Source organism: Podarcis erhardii, assembly GCF_964252035.2.
Source record: "Podarcis erhardii genome assembly, chromosome: 14".
NCBI lineage: Eukaryota > Metazoa > Chordata > Lepidosauria > Squamata > Lacertidae > Podarcis > Podarcis erhardii.
The window spans coordinates 14,713,938-14,730,118 of record NC_138503.1 but is presented as its reverse complement, the minus strand read 5'-3'; the positions used below and the strand labels follow the sequence as shown (position 1 = coordinate 14,730,118).

Here is a 16,181-nt window from a genome sequence, read left to right as displayed (position 1 = left end):
GGGTGGTGCTTGGTCACATTATTCTAAAAATCATGTACATGCATGTGCAGCTTCACAGCTCTGCAGACAGTTAAGGCATTACCATTACTATGCATTAACTGCCTGCAGGCAGCCATCTCATCATTAACTTTCATAGGCACTTATTTCCACTTATGGTGGGAATGTCAACCAGCGGCAGAATTTTAAAAGAAGCCGTTCCTAGAAATTACCATATTTTTCCATGTATAAGACTCGCCTATGTATAAGACAACCCCTATTTTTTTGAACCCAAAATTAAGAAAACAATATTTTAAACATCAAACATGGCGGTCGGGGAAAAAAGCACTGATTGCAGGGTCCTGGTTGGTTCAAATGCAGAGAGGCAGTCTTTGAGTACAGCAGTTCTAAATATGAAGTCAAAATATGAAGAAAACATTTGTGTTGGAACTTGTGCTTTTTTTACTTAAAAAAATGTTTAGGTGTACTCTCATTTTGACCCAAGAAATTCACCATTTTATAGTTCAAATCAGGGAAAATAAATACAGTAAATGGACAAAAATACAATGATTCACTAAATGTTTAGTATGCATACCCCTGCGTCCCCCCAGAAAAAAGCTCTGGTTGGAACACATTTCTGGGTAAGTGTGCTTAGCTTCCTAGCTCTGGGCTTTGTGCCAATGGAAACAGTGTAAGAGCTACCAGACCAAATCCTGAACTATCCTGAGCATATTATGGTATGTTTGCTCGAGGTGAAAGCTGTGTATACCCCCTACAAACTGAAAAGGAAATTCTGTTTACTAACTTCAAATATCGATTCCAGGTTTATTGAAAATATATATTACAGCATTATTTCGGTGAAAAATAAGACAACTCTTTTCAAAGTTCACAAGGGGATAGCATATAGATCGCCAAACACCGTGCTTCAAAGCAAACGTGGCTGTCGCAAGTGTGAGCCAACCTCTATTTTTGGACTGTGTGGCTGTATGCACGGTAACTTACTAAGGCCAACAGTAAAAGTCCTTAATCCAGAGTCCAAAAAATTGGAGGGAGACCCTAAAAATGTAGCAGAAGCATTTCCGCACACTGGTTTCGATAATCTAGTTTGTGCAGAAATGATTCCACTAGATTCATAGAGTGTCGTTTGGAGGGGGTGACACCTCATCGCTTCGTCATTTCTCGAACCGTCTCCAGTTCTTCTATGGGCTTCCATTGCTGATTGATTGTTAGATGCTACCAGGCATTTTAAGACAAAAACGGGAAAAAAGAGCAAAGTGTTAAAACAAGCCCAACCCAAACTCAAAGCTTATCACGTAGCAATTTCTCTCCAAATACTGGTTATGTCATACATTCATGATTCTCATTACACGGGCAGCTAACCGTATAAGCAAGCCATCACCCTTCTTGTCGTATTATTCAGATAAGCAGTTTGCATAGTACTCCTTTAAAAATCTGGATTTTAATTTATTTTACCTGTTTCTATTTTATCTTGTTGCTAAGTCACTTTGAGACTATTTTTATTAAGGGACAAATAAATGCACTTAATCGTCATCGTATAAACTATATATTTACTAGATGCAAAGCGTTTTTTCAGCCATTGCCATTATAAGAGAGCAAGGGAGGTGTTCATGGTGAGTTCTGGCACTTGTTTTTTCTAGAAAAACATCACTGGAATGTAAATCTTTGTCATAATTATGAGCATGATTTATCACACTTTTAAACTGCCCTTCATCAAGAACGATCACATTGCAGTTCACAAACATTAAACATGGCATTGGGTCCAGATCGTTATTATTTAGCCCAAAGCCACCAATTGTACAAAATAAAAGGATAAATTGCTCAGAGCATGATAAAAACAAAAGAGTTTATTTGGCTGAAGGGTGATTTCGACCTAGGTCATACTCACAAGTAGATTCACTGACATAAATGAATCTGATCTGAGGAGCATTAATGTTAGAGAGCATTCTTACTGTGCAATTCTATCCTTGTCTATGCAGAAATATGTCTTCTTGCATTTTAATGAGGTTTATTCTCATGTAAGAGGGATTAGAATTGCAGCTTTATTAAAATAAAAGAATGGGAAAAAATAAGCACACGTTATGCGGTGCTTATTTTTTCCTGGATTGTGTCCTCTATTTTAAAGGAAGAAGGAGCGGGCACCCTGGTCATTTTCTTAATGGAGAAGTGACTCAAAATTTTTGGAAGCTGATAGAATACTAAATTATATTACAAAAAAAAAAAAAATACTATGTTGCCAGAGCAGTTTAAATTTATGAGAAAATTTTAATAAAAGCAACAAAAAACCAATTCCAATCAATTTTAATGTTCTTCTTTTGTTTTTGGCAGGTGCAAGATTCCTTAGCTCAAACGAGGCTTATGGAAAAATTATTATGAGGCTAGTAATTTACAAATTAGTTTGCGCTTTCCATAACCAAAATTTCCAGTCGAAATAAGTTGCAGAATTTTGAAACGCAGGTTCAAATAGTGTCTAAATTAATACTTTAACTTAGTGCTCCTCTATATACTACCATTCTGTTGACACATTAGCAATTCTTAAAAAAAATCAACCACACACCCGGCTAATAGTTCTTTTATAAAACCCCACCATTTACTTAGGGACTAATTACCCTATAATAATTCATTTCTTGGACAAGTATTTTCATTACCTTCTGAGGTTTGGTAGGATCCACATATTGCCACGGTTCTGGGTCAGACTTGCTTAAACTAAAAATGAAATGTCATGATCAGAAATGACATCCTGTAATTAATTGTATTTTCAAAGGTTTCTTTAAATAAAAAATTAGAGCATTTCTACGAAACAGGATCTTATAGCCCCGTTTAAAACACATCTACTTGGAAATAAAACTCCCGAATTCAAAGTTCAGCTAAGCTGAAGGAAGAATGAGCTTACATCAAATCGGGTTTTCTCAGCGCGTTCCAGCCGGCGAAGGTGGCTCCGAATCCAGCAAAACTCACAAACCCGATCAGTGGAATAAGCTGGAAGACAGAAGCAAGTCAGGGGTGTTTTCCCACCCCCCCCAAAAAATTAGTAAGGTCTGGGCGATGCATAAGCAAATCCTTAAAAGTTAAGCTCCGTCTCTGCTCTCCAAAGATGCGCTTGGAAAGGATGGCGAGGGAGGAGGGGCAGACGCTTAGCCAAAAGCATCTTTTCCCAGCGCCTCCTCGCAAGGAGAAGGAATTTTTCGTCCATCCCAAAGATGCTCCCGCTTCTCCTTGGCCAGACTCCATCCGTCTGGCACCACCATCCCTGCATCTGCTGCTCTCCAACTTACTTCCTTCTTCTTCATCAGCAGCTGGAAGAATCCCTTGTTCGCCATGGTGAGAAGCAGGCGCACACCTGGGAGAAAAAAACAGGGTCCATCAGCATCAGTCAGCATCCTGGGTACCACTCAGGGCGAGAGGGTCCCGCATCCCTTGGCGCTCCCCCTTCCCAATTTAATACGTCCGATCAGGTGCAACAAATACAAACCCGCAATGATAACCTGGCTGGCTGGATCCGCACTGAAGTTCAGCAGGACGTAGCTTCCCCTTTATATAGCCCGCTAACGCCCAAAGGGCTGGATGTGGCCCAAGTCACGTAGTCCGGACGAGACACCCAGCGCAGGAACCGCACCGGGATCCTGCCAATGGGGTGCGCGTTGCGCAGGGGTGGGGCGCCCCCTGCTGGATTCGCGCAGCTGCGCCACTTCAGGAGGGAGGCTGATTTCCACCCCGGTAATCGGAGGGAGATGAAGTGCCCCTTGTTGCAGGAAGCGATGGGGCACTTAGATTACCTGCCCCTCCATTAAATTAATAGGCACGTTGGTTTTGGTTTTGTTGATATTGTGATTTTACATTTGTGAACCGGCCTGAGATCTAGGGATGTAAAATAATCATAATAATAAATGTGCATTACTTCCGCCCCTAAGGCTTGCAACACTGGCACCATTCACATTATAAGGGACGCGGGTGGCGCTGTGGTCTAAACCACTGAGCCTCTTGGGCTTGCTGATCAGAAGGTTGGTGGTTCGAATCTGAGAGACTGGGTGAGCTCCTGTTGCTCTGTCCCAGCTCCTGCCAACCTAGCAGTTCAAAAGCACGTCAAAGTGCAAGTAGATAAAGAGGTACCACTCCAGCAGGAAGGTAAAAGGTGTTTCTGCGCACTCTGGTGTCCATCACAGTGTCCTGTTGCGCCAGAAGTGGTTTAGTCCTGTTGGCCACATGACCCGAAAAGCTGTCTGTGGACAAACAATGGCTCCCTTTGCCTGAAAGTGAGATGAGCGCCGCAACGCCATAGTCACAAGCACAATTCCCAGGTTTCTTTGGAGGAAGCCCTGTGCTTTGAAATGCATGGTGTGTGCCGCCCTAGTCTCAAGTGCAATTATCTTCCCCCTGGCAAGGTTTATAAGCCAGTTTTTAAAAATTGACTAATAGTCTGGAAAGAGCTATATCGAAACTTACTGGAAGAAATGGCAAAACTTGCTGGAAGAATAATAAATCAAGATAACAAACTTTTAATAAAAGAATGGAAATGGTTTATTGAATATTTACAGATCAATTGTAAACAGATAAGAACATTGGCAGGATTATTAATAACCTGCCGTTTCTTAAGCGTATATATTAAATAAAGTAGATGAAAAACTGAGCAAATTAAGTTAATTTGGATATGCAGAAGATATTAAAAATAAATTTAAGGAACTGCAAAAAGAGGGGGAAGGAGGTCAAGTTTTGAAATGTTAAAGTAATTGTAAAATTAGTGAAAGCTATAATCCTGAAAAGCATAAATAAATTTTTAAAAAGTATGGAAAGAGCTTTCTTAGTTGGAGAAATTGCTTGGAGATCATTAGATTGCCTGGAGATATTTTATTTTAACATCTTTATTGAAAGCTCAAAAACATAGTTATATGTGCACTAAACATTGTGAGGCGGAAATAAAAGAGAGAAAAAGAGAAACAGAACCTGTGTAGAAGGGAAAATATAAAGGGGGGAGGGGGGAAACCCAGAGACCCCCTTGTTATAGCAGTTAAAACAGTTTCCCACTGAGCACACAAGCAGGACTTGAGTGTGACAGTTATCTCCCCTCCTGCAGTTTTCAGCAATTGTTGTTCAGCGGCTTCCTACCTCCAAGTATGTAGGCAGAGCATAGCCACCAGGGAAAGATAGCCTTGCCCTCCATGAATCTGTGCTGTGGAAAAGGGCCCATTGTCTCATACCCATTTTGGGCTGTGTGCCTGCATGCCGGAGTTTCCCCTACTTCAGAGGTATAACTTTATTATTTAGTACCTGTTTTGCTTGTGCTTCAGACATTCCTCATAAAGCGTGACACAATCGCAGGATGAATCTTTATTTATTTATTTTAGGTCTCTTAGTGCAGGTAGATCCAACAGGTAGATCGTGATCTACCAGTAGATCACTGGAAGGTTGTGGTTAGATCACCGGTAGATCACTGGTTCCCCCCAAAGAAGCTCAACAACTTTGACCTGAACCCCCCAAAATGGGGTAGATCACTGCCAGTTTTTAACCCTGTGAGTAGATCTCAGTCTCTTGGGAGTTGGCCACCCCTGTCTTAGTGACAGTCATTCTGTCCTGGCGCTTAGGTAATGGCTCTGCCAGATTTCCCCAATCTACACTGATGTCCTTTTCTGTTGCAAGGCTGTTCTCTACTGGCATTTTCAACAAACACAATAGCTGCTCTTGGGGCATACTGTACAGAATACAGAATACGCAGATGGTGCTGTGGTCTAAACCACTGAGCCTTTTGGGCTTGCTGATCGGAATGTTGGTGGTTTGAATCCCCACAACAGAGTGAGCTCCCGTTGCTCTGTCCCAGCTCCTGCCAACCTAGCAGTTCAAAAGCACACCAGTGCAAGTAGATAAATAGGTACAGCTGCGCTGGGAAGCTAAACGGCATTTTTGTGTGCTCCGTTTTCCGACATGGTGTTCCGTTGCACCAGAAGCGGTTTAGTCATGCTGGCCACATGACCCAGAAAGCTGTTTATGGACAAACGCTGGCTCCCTCAGCCTGAAAAGCAAGATGAGTGCCCTAACCCCATCGTCACCTTTGACTGGACTTAACCATCCATTACCTTTTACCTACAGAATACAATGCTGTATCTCCTTTGTTTATAATGCCATTCTGTACGAAATGCCCCTGTAAGGTGCAGTAAAAGGTGGGTGGGGTCACACAATATGGAAAGTGGGTGGTGCGTGAGAGGTTATGTTATTTTCTAAGATCATGTATGTCATTGGTAGGCAAACTAAGGTCCAGGGGCTGGATGCGGCCCAATCACCTTCTAAATCCGGCCTGTGGACGGGCCGGGAATCAGCGTGTTTTTACATGAGTAGAATGTGTCCTTTTATTTAAAATGCATCTCTGGGTTATTTGTGGGGCATAGGAATTCGTTCATTTTCCCCCTCCAAAATATAGTCCAGCCCCCCACAAGGTCGGAGGGACAGTGGACCGGCCCCCTGCTGGAAAGGTTTGCTGACCGCTGTATAATTTGAATGTGAAGCTCCACACCTGTACACAGCTAATGTACATTAATGGAGAGAGCACATTTTCACAGGTGGAGAGAGAATGAAGCCCCCCAGAAATGGCCAGGCGGGGAAAATCTCACCTTGACAGAAAGGACGAGAAAAGACCCCATCCCCAGATTCGTGTTGTTAAGTTGTGGATGAACATATCAGACAACACAGCGATTCTTCAAACAGCTCTTCTTTATTCACAGGCGAGAACAAAACTGAACTGAAGGCTTCAGCCAGCCTGTTTATATAGAGTTCCAGTACAACGTAACTGTAATAACTTTCTGTAACTATCCAATCACTGAACGTCACTTTCAATCCCTTATTTGCATATGTGGACCTGAGTGAAAACTATCTACAGTATCCCCCTGCTGGCCCAGGGTGAGAACTTCAGTACAGTGGTGCCCCGCAAGACGAACGCCTCGCAAGACGGAAAACCCGCTAGACGAAAGGGTTTTCCGTTTTGGAGGCGCTTCGCTAAACAAATTTCTCTATGGGGTTGCTTCGCAAGACCAAAAAATCTTGCGAGTTCCCGCGGTTTTTTCCCGCTTTCCCCCCCTTTTCCTAAGCTGCTAAGCTGCTTAACAGCTGATCCGCTGATAAGCTGTTTAACAGCTGATCGCTAAAAGCCGCTAGACCGCTAATAGCGCTAATCCGCTAAGCTGTCAATGGGCTTGCTTCGCAAGACGAAAAAACCGCTAGACGAAGAGAATCGTGGAACGGATTATTTTCGTCTTGCGAGGCACCACTGTACATAACAGTTGTGGTCAAGCGGTTGTTGCTGGGGGGGGGGGGAGAGGAGATTCCTCCCTTCTCCAATCAAATGTTGATGCCCTGTATATTTTCTCTGAAGTAAATATCAACTTGTCAGGAGAATAGATCTCCCACACATAACATGTCGTTCGGCTCTCAAGCCTGTGCCTATCCCGCTAAAATGCTCTGAACTGCATAAAAAAATACATGAGAATGAAAAAAAAGAGTGCAGACAAATGAGCAATATATTGGGGAAACTACCAGCTAGAAAGAAGGCAGCAAAAAAATCCAAAAAAACCCAAAACCAATCCAGGTGCCAAGAATTCTCGGATTCAAAATGTACACATGCTGAATTTGCAGAATATTTTCTGTATGTTTGGTTTACTGGTATGTTTTTTTCTCAGCACTGACTTGATGTTGCTGTTGAATATGAGCTCTGAGCCACAAGGACATTTTCGTTTCTAATCTCAGTTCAGCTATGTGCTCAATAAATAAGCTTAGGATCCAATTAAACCAAATACCAGTAGCAGTGGCAAGGCAATTTTGGTCAAAGCAGTAATCAAGATTGGGCAGTGTGGCTGTAGTTAGGATGTTGGACTAGGACCTGTCAGACCAGGGTGTGAATCCCCATGCAGAGCTCATCCAGACTTCAGCTTTTCCCATCAAATTTCCCAGGGGAAATCCATTTTTTACGCTGAATTGGAGCAAATGTCAACTGCATTTTCCATGGATTGATGTTCGCTCCGATTCAGCACTAAAGAGCAGGTTTTCCTGTGGAATGTGGTGGGGCAAACAGAAAACCATGGGAGAAGCAGCAAATCGCTTGGACTTATTTATTATTATTATTATTTGAATTTATATACCACCCTATACCCAGAGGTCTCAGGGCGGTTCACAGAATAAAATCAAAATATAAAACAAACCAGTAACAGCCCCCCCGCAAAACATTTAAAAAGGGCATAGGATGTCAAATCAAATCAACCAAATGCAGCGGCATAGCGTGGGTTGTCAGCACCCGGGGCAAGGCAAGTAATTTGCGCCCCTAACCCCTAACCTGCCACTGCTGCCAGCTTCTTCTTGCTGCTGCATGGGCTGGGGTATTTACGGTAAGGTAGCCACGGCGGCGGCGGCGGGTCCGTGTCAGGTGATCTGAGGCGAGTTGCTGCTGGTGCTGCCGCCCAAACGACGCCGCTTGCCCGGAGGAGGAGGAGGGCAGAGAGGCGAGGAAAATGCAACATGGCCCAGCAGCTGCAGCAGCAGCGGCGGCGGCGGGGCTGTGAGGAGGGGCAGAGCCCTGACGCGCGGGGACCACGGTGAGCGCTGAGAGCCGCTGCCTGCCGGACACCTTCAGCCCGGACGCGCGCACAGCTCGTCGGTTCCGCGAGACATAGGGCTCTGCTACAGCCTGCGCCCGAGGCTCTTCGGCGACTCCGGAGGCGGCGAGCGCACACCCCCCCCAGATGTTGTGCCCGGTGCGGCCGGCCCCCCCTGCACCCCCCACACTACACCACTGACCAAATGCCTGGTTAAAAACGAATGGTTTTGCCTGGCGGTTCTAAATGTGCTTCTGGTGCATTTTGATTATTGTCTGAAACTAGCTTTTTTTATTACTTTGTATGATGTTTTAAACACTGGGAGATGCCTTGAATCTCAATTTGGGGAGAAGAAGGGATATAAAATTATAGAGTTGGAAGGGACTTCGGTGGTCATATAGCCCAACCTCTTGTGATGAAGAAATCTCAACATGTGGTTCCCCATCCAATCTGAAACCATACCAGACCCTGCTTAGCTTTGCTAAATAAATGAACTGCACTTAGGACTTACAAGAAAGGGAGCAGCAAGTGAACTAATCCTTTTCTGCCTATGCATCACATTTCTTTGGGTTGTTTTAATAGCTTCTGCAAGGAGGACTGGGCCAGTTTTTCTTATTAATCAGAAGCAGGTGCTTAAGGACTCCTGAAAGGCTGATTTTCCAGCTGGTTATGGAACAAGTGGAACAAGTGGAACTGGGCATGAGCCATCAGCCGGACATCATCTTGGGTTGGTTGTGGTGTCTCAGTGTTGTTGTGTGGATAAAATGTGGAGAGGGAGAATTCTGTGCACCACTAAGCAACTAAGAGGAAAAGCAGACTATGAAAGCAACGCCTTTCCTCCGCTCTTGCAGTCCTGACAAAAATTGTCCCCATCTCTCATGGCTGTTATTAAACTCCTCAAGGAAACGTTCCGTGGGTTGAAATAGAAAGCTCCTTCCAGGGACTAGAAGCAGTTTTGGGGTAAATCAATTTTTGTGCATTTTGTGATTGTGCATTTTCTTCTCTCACGTGGGAAAAAACTGGGAGAATGAAATTTGTTCTTTTTAAGTATTTTCCAAAAAGGAAAGTGTATCAACACAAAGGCAGGTAGAAAGAAACCCAGATATGTCTCCAAAGAAAAGATTAAAGAGACTCAATCAGCTGAAGTTAAAGAGCTAATTTAAGAGCCCCTGCTCCACAGTATAATAATAATAATAATAATAATAATAATAATAATAATAATAATAATAATAATAATAATAGATTGCAGCCATGGTAGGATTGATCTTTGCCCCTGTTAACCAAAAAAGAAATTCTGTTTGCTGACCTAACTTTAAACTGAAACTCCAAGTTTATTGAAAAGGTAAATTACAGTGTTCTTTCAGAGAAAAATAAGCCAACTCTTTTTAAAGTTCACAAATGGATAGAATACAGTTCACTGAGCTCCATGCTTCAAAGCAATGACATCTCATCCCTTTGTTATTTTTCTTACTTTCTCCAGCTCTTCGATGGGCTTCCATTGCTGGTTTAATGTTATATGCTACCAGGCATTTCAAGAAAAAGAGACAAAAGAGCAACACATTAAAAAATGCAAACATCCCCCCCCAATTATCCAGTAGCAATTTCCCCCCCAAATATTGGGTAATTTGTACATTCATGATTTTCATTACACAGGAAGCTATATATGGAGTAAGCCATTGCTCTTCATACTGTATTGATAGTTGAGCAATTTAGGAATTTTGTAATGTATAGTTCATTTTTTAAAAAAATAAATGAATTTGGCTTTTAATACAGTACATTTTTCCTGTTTGCATTTTACCTTCTTATTACGTCGCTTGGAGACGTTTTTATATAGATATAATGACCAACAAATGCAGTAATTAAAACATTATAAACTAGATCTTTACTACGTAAACCATTCAAATAATATTGGCCATGAGATAGCCAAAGTCAAGCCCTTCTTCACCTTATCACACAAAAACCATCCTTCGTCAAGAGAGATCGCACTGTAGTTTACAAACATGAAAGGTGGCATTGTGTTCAAATCTCTATTATTTAGCAAAAGTTCACCAGTTGTACAGCTACACTATTAACACATCAGCCTACATAAAAAATCGCTAATATTTCTGAATGAAAACCCACAATATACTTAGGAACTATAACAATTCGTTTCTTGGTCAAGCATTTTCATTACCTTCTGGGGCTTGGTAAAATCTACATCTTGCCATGGTTCTTGGTTGCCAGACTTATTAAAACTAAAAATGAAATGTATTGATGATCAGATATGCTGAAATGACATATTGTACTTAACTGTATTATTTCAGCCCCCCCCCCCTTTAATCACTTTTACAAAACTGGTCCTTATAGCCCAGTTAAAAATACATCTACTTGGAAATAAGCTCCCAAACCCCACATTAAAAAAATCCTGTAGCTGATTTAAGATGAACGAAGGGCTGTGTTGCTTACACTACATCAGGTTTTCTCAGAGAGTGCCAGCTGGAATAGATTGCGAAGCATCCAGCAGATCCCACAAATCCAATCAGAGGAATCAGCTGGAAGACAGAAGAAAGAGAGGGATTTATCTCAGCAGCATCAAGGTGACGTATGAGTCTTACTTAAATTAAGAGCCATCCCTCCTCTAAAGACGAGTTTGAAAGGATGACAAGTGAGGAGAAGATGACTCTCAGAAAATCTCTCTCTCCAGTGCTTCCGTTCTCCTTGCTTGGCTCAATGAAGAACCTTATACAGTGGTAACTTGGTTCTCAAACTTAATCCGTTCCGGAAGTCCGTTCTAAAACCAAAGCATTCCAAAACCAAGGCGCGCTTTCCCATAGAAAGTAATGCAAAATGGGTTAATCCGGCCCAGACTTTTAAAAACAACCCCCAAAACAGCAATTTAACATGAATTTTACTATCTAATGGGACCATTGATCCATAAAATGAAAGCAATAATCAATGTACTGTACTATAAAATAAATAAGACAGTATTGTAGATGATAAAAATTAAAACTATTATTTTTTCTTACCTGCACTGATGATAGTCATTGTTTGGTTGGGGGACTTTTATCCATTTCCACAGTCACACAATCAATCAATCAATCAATCAATCAATATTTGAACTCAGTCACAAAAACAAATGAACCAAAAAAGCCTCAAAAACAAAAACGCAAAATAAATATGGTGCAGGCGCTCCAGAAAAAATAGTCGACAGCCGGACGTGACATTCAGCTTCTGAAAAACGTTCGCAAACCAGAACACTTACTTTTGGGTTTTCGCATTTTGGGAACCGAGGTGCCACCGTATGCATATATGCTTATATGCAGAGGAACGGATGATAACCCAGACTCAGGCATCAGTCCTGCACCTGCTCTAAAACTTACCTCCTTCTTCTTCATCAGCAGTTCGAAGAATCCCATATTCGCCATGGTAACAAGCAGGGGCAGACCTGGAGGGGGAAACCAAATTCCAGAGATACCTTCAGTAAGCATCTTTGGGTACCACCCAGGGAAGAGGGATGCACCGCTTGACCCTTTAGCTTTTTTATATACACTTCTCCATCCCAAAATAAGTCAGTTCTAGTGCTTCCCCCACAAGGACAAACTGGCTGTTTGGATCCACCCCAAAATTCAGCAGGAGGCAGTTTCCACTTTATATAGCATGCTAAGCGATGACAAACCTAGACAGCATCATAAAAAGCAGAGACATCACCTTGCCGACAAAGGTCCGTATAGTTAAAGCTAAGGTTTTCCCAGTAGTGATGTATGGAAGTGAGAGCTGGACCATCAAGAAGGCTGATCACAGAAGAATTGATGCTTTTGAATTATGGTGCTGGAGGAGACTCTTGAGAGTCCCATGGACTGCAAGAAGATCAAACCTATCAATTCTGAAGGAAATCAGCCCTGGGTGCTCACTGGAAGGACAGATCCTGAAGCTGAGACTCCAATACTTTGGCCACCTCATGAGAAGAGAAGACTCCCTGGAAAAGACCCTGATGTTGGGAAAGATGGAAGGCACAAGGAGAAGGGGACGACAGAGGACGAGATGGTTGGACAATGTTCTTGAAGCTACCAGCATGAGTTTGACCAAACTGCGGGAGGCAGTGGAAGACAGAATTGCCTGGCGTGCTCTGGTCCATGGGGCCACGAAGAGTCGACTAAACGACTAAACAACAACAACAGCACCCGACAGCTGGGTGTGTCCCAAGTCACATAGCCTGGAGGAGACACACAGTAGAGCAGGGGTAGGCAACCTCAGGTTCAGGGGTTGGATGCGGCCCAAATCGCCTTCTCAATCCGGCCCACGGACAGTCTGGGAATCAGTGTGTTTTTACATGAGTAGAATGTGTGCTTTTATTTAAAATGCATCTCTGGGTTATTTGTGGGGCATAGGAATTCGTTCATTTTATTTTTTTTTCAAAATATAGTCGGGCCCACCACATGGTCTGAGGGACGGTGGACCGGCCCACAGTTGAAAAAGGTTGCTGACCCCTGCAGTAGAGGAACTCCACCCCGAACCTGCCAATATATATATTTATACTCCGAACCTGCCAATATATATATTTATACCCCACCCATCTGACTGGGTTGACCCCAGCCACTCTGGGCGGCTTCCAAAATATATAAAAGCATAATAAAACATCGAACATTAAAAAGCTTCCCTATACACTTTCCCTGATCTCCTTGGCTCAGGGGTCACATAACTGCATACCCTCCAACATCTCTTCCATGAAAATAAGGACGTCCTAAGGAAAAACAGGACATTTGGGGATCAAATCAGAAACTGACATGGCTTCTGTAAATCCGGGACTGTTCTTGGAAAATAGGGACACTTGGAGGGTCTGGACGGGCCCTGATCCAGCAGCGCTCTTCTTATGTCCAAGGCAATTAATCCAAAACAATATCGGGCCTTTTCTGCAGCGGCTCCCCGTCTGTTGAATCCTCTCCCCAGGGATGTTCACCTGACACTTTCATTATACACCTTTTAATTTTTATTTTATATATTGCGGTTTTTATGTTGATCTTTTCTGTGAACCGTCCTGAGACCTCTGGGTATAGGGCGATTAATAATAATAATAATAATAATAATAATAATAATAATAATAATAATATCATCAACGGGTCTAAAATCCTCTCTTCACACAATGAAGGAGAAAATACACACCCTTAAATCTCAACAACACCCCCCAAATATATATATAGAGAGAGAGAGAGAGAGAGAGAGATATGAAAAGGTTTGCAGAAAAGGCTGCTTTAGGAAGGGGAATGTAGGACAATGAGTAACCCCCCCCTTTCTTCAACAAAGGTTTCTTGGCATAAAAACAGACCCTCCCAAAGATCTGGGAGGGCAGAGCAACTACACAGCCAGACCCCCAACCTAGTGCCATCCCAGCGACACCTCTTTTTTTGGCCGTGCCCCACCTAAGCATCTCTAAAATCCTGATTCCCCCCCCCGCCATCTAATTCTTATTATTCAAAAAATGAACTCCTATTCACCTGGAAGAAGCCTAAAAGGCCCTTCACTTGGTCTAACTCGTTCTCAAATTGCCCCCCTTAAAAATCAAATTGCCCCCCCCCCCCCGGTGGTGGGGTGTGCGCCCCACGTTGGGAACCCCGGTGCTAGGCCCAAAGCAGCCTGGAAATAACCGACACCCGGTGTCTCTTTGCTTCTTTAGCTCCACTTGGATTATGGCATGCCAGGCTTTTGAACCCGGATGCGTGGCGGGCCGTTGAATAGGACTAGGCCAGGAGCCCCTAAACACACGGCTGTTGTTGGCGCTTTAACAGATGTTGCCATGTTTTATTCCCGTCTCCATCCTCCCATTTTGCAGCCGCCATCTACACTCTGTGCCCCCAGCGGATTAGGCCTGCCAGGCTCAATTTCACTCTGGCCCCCGTTCTCTCCACTTCTCTCACCGGAACAGGTGGTTTATTTTTAAGACCCTTGACAGCTAGGAGTGGTGGAAAGCGATGGAGTGGAATGGTCCGTCTTTTTTCCGCCTGCAATGCAAAGAGCAATACACCAAGGTGGGCAAGGCTGCTTGTCCCAAGGTGATGTTGCAGGAGAATTTCAGAGGCAGCGTTCCATAGGCTGAAAGGAAGCCAACCTGTTGCTGCAGGGGGAGGATAATATTTTAAGAGATGAGGGCTGCAGAGTATGGGGTGACCGTTTTCGAGTGGCTTTGAAAGATCAAAGTGTTCTGGGGCTTAATTTATGAGGAGTTGAAAAAAAATGTTTGGAATAACTTTTTAAAAAAAGACCAGAGGCATTTCTGTTAAGCATTGTTGGCAGGGACATCCCAAAGGCATTTAGGGAGGTATTCTTATTTGCAACGGCCGCAGCTCGGACTTTGGTGGCAAAGGGCTGGAAGGAACAAGAAGCCCCGACAAGAATGGACTGGCATTACAAGCTACAAGAGTTTGCTGAAATGGAGCAGTTAACAAATACCCTGAGAGGAAATTCAAAACAAAAATTTATGGAAAAGTGGGATACATATAAAACATGTGTTCAAAAATACAGTAAAGGTTCGCTATCTATGCTAGCATTTGATTGATGTTGGAGTGAGACTGAGTTGAGAAATAAGACTAAAAGCACATATGGATATAGGAATGTATTAGATAATATGTAAAGAAAAATACAATAATAAGAGTACATTCATTTGTAAAAAAGGAATATACAACGGGAAAGACAGGAAGTCTAGTGTGTTGGTATGTATATGATTTTTTTGGGGGGAATTGTTTTTGTTTTTTCTCTTTGTTCTTTCTTTTTGTTTGTTTCATTTTTTCCCTAGGTATATAAAATTTGTATATAATTTTTGTATACATGTTGGAAATTATATTATAGTAAGTCCTGTAATGTAATATGACAACGTTTACCGATGTAATATAAGAATGTTAACAAATAAATAAAATGCAAATTCAAAAAAAAAGAAGAAAGGGGGAAAAAGAAAAAGCACGACTTTTTTCTAATTTTATCATCATCATCATCATCATCATCGTTCCACTTCCCATTGAAAAGCAATTTACAATATAATAAAAACATTAATAATAATAATAATAATAATAACAACAAACTTTTATTTGTATCCCACCCTCCTCAGCCGAAACCGGGCTCAGGGCGGCTAACATCAAATATATAACATTGGTATAAAATCAAACAAGTATTAAATCACCTCCTAAAAACAAGTCAGGATCAAATTAAAATGAGAGCAGTTTTATATACAAATCAGTTACACATACAAAAACATTTTGGCATATATCAGGACACGATTTACATCTGCATATAAACATATACATGCACTACCACCACAAAAAAATAAAAACGGTTTTAAACAGCAGCAGCCCATACATAAAACTAATTGCGGCCTCCCTGTGGAAGGCCCTCCCATCAGATGTCAAGGAAATTAACAACTACCTGACTTTTAGAAGACATCTGAAGGCAGCCCTGTTTAGGGGAAGTTTTTAATGTTTGATGTTTTTATCGCTTTATTATTATTCTGTTGGGATACCCAGAGTGGCTGAGGAAACCCAGGGAAGATGGGCAGGGCATAAATAATCAATTGCTGTTAATAATAGCAACAACAACCATATTACTATTATTATTATTATTCAGATCAGTACAGATGCCAGCTGAGAAAAATAT

General features: G+C 42.4%; 2 protein-coding genes across 3 annotated transcripts; both read right to left on the bottom strand.

Moving 5' to 3' along the window:
• Window positions 1-1,076: 1,076 nt before the first annotated feature.
• Window positions 1,077-3,545, bottom strand: LOC309329571 (normal mucosa of esophagus-specific gene 1 protein-like). Its single transcript, XM_081840474.1, has 5 exons — window positions 3,467-3,545; window positions 3,270-3,334; window positions 2,888-2,973; window positions 2,643-2,700; window positions 1,077-1,209 (listed from the first exon to the last, which is right to left on the bottom strand). The coding sequence occupies exons 2-5, from the start codon at window positions 3,312-3,314 to the stop codon at window positions 1,138-1,140; spliced, it is 261 nt and encodes an 86-aa protein (XP_081696600.1). The 5' UTR covers window positions 3,315-3,334; window positions 3,467-3,545; the 3' UTR covers window positions 1,077-1,137.
• Window positions 3,546-9,875: 6,330 nt separating this feature from the next.
• LOC309328905 (normal mucosa of esophagus-specific gene 1 protein) lies at window positions 9,876-14,610 on the bottom strand. Of its 2 annotated transcripts, none has more exons than XM_081839390.1 (5): window positions 14,456-14,610; window positions 11,924-11,988; window positions 11,010-11,095; window positions 10,738-10,798; window positions 9,876-10,083 (listed from the first exon to the last, which is right to left on the bottom strand). In XM_081839390.1, the coding sequence occupies exons 2-5, from the start codon at window positions 11,966-11,968 to the stop codon at window positions 10,012-10,014; spliced, it is 264 nt and encodes an 87-aa protein (XP_081695516.1). In that variant the 5' UTR covers window positions 11,969-11,988; window positions 14,456-14,610; the 3' UTR covers window positions 9,876-10,011. The 2 variants fall into 2 exon arrangements, with proteins under 2 accessions (XP_081695516.1, XP_081695517.1); XM_081839391.1 differs by lacking the exon at window positions 14,456-14,610 and adding an exon at window positions 14,036-14,381.
• Window positions 14,611-16,181: the final 1,571 nt, after the last annotated feature.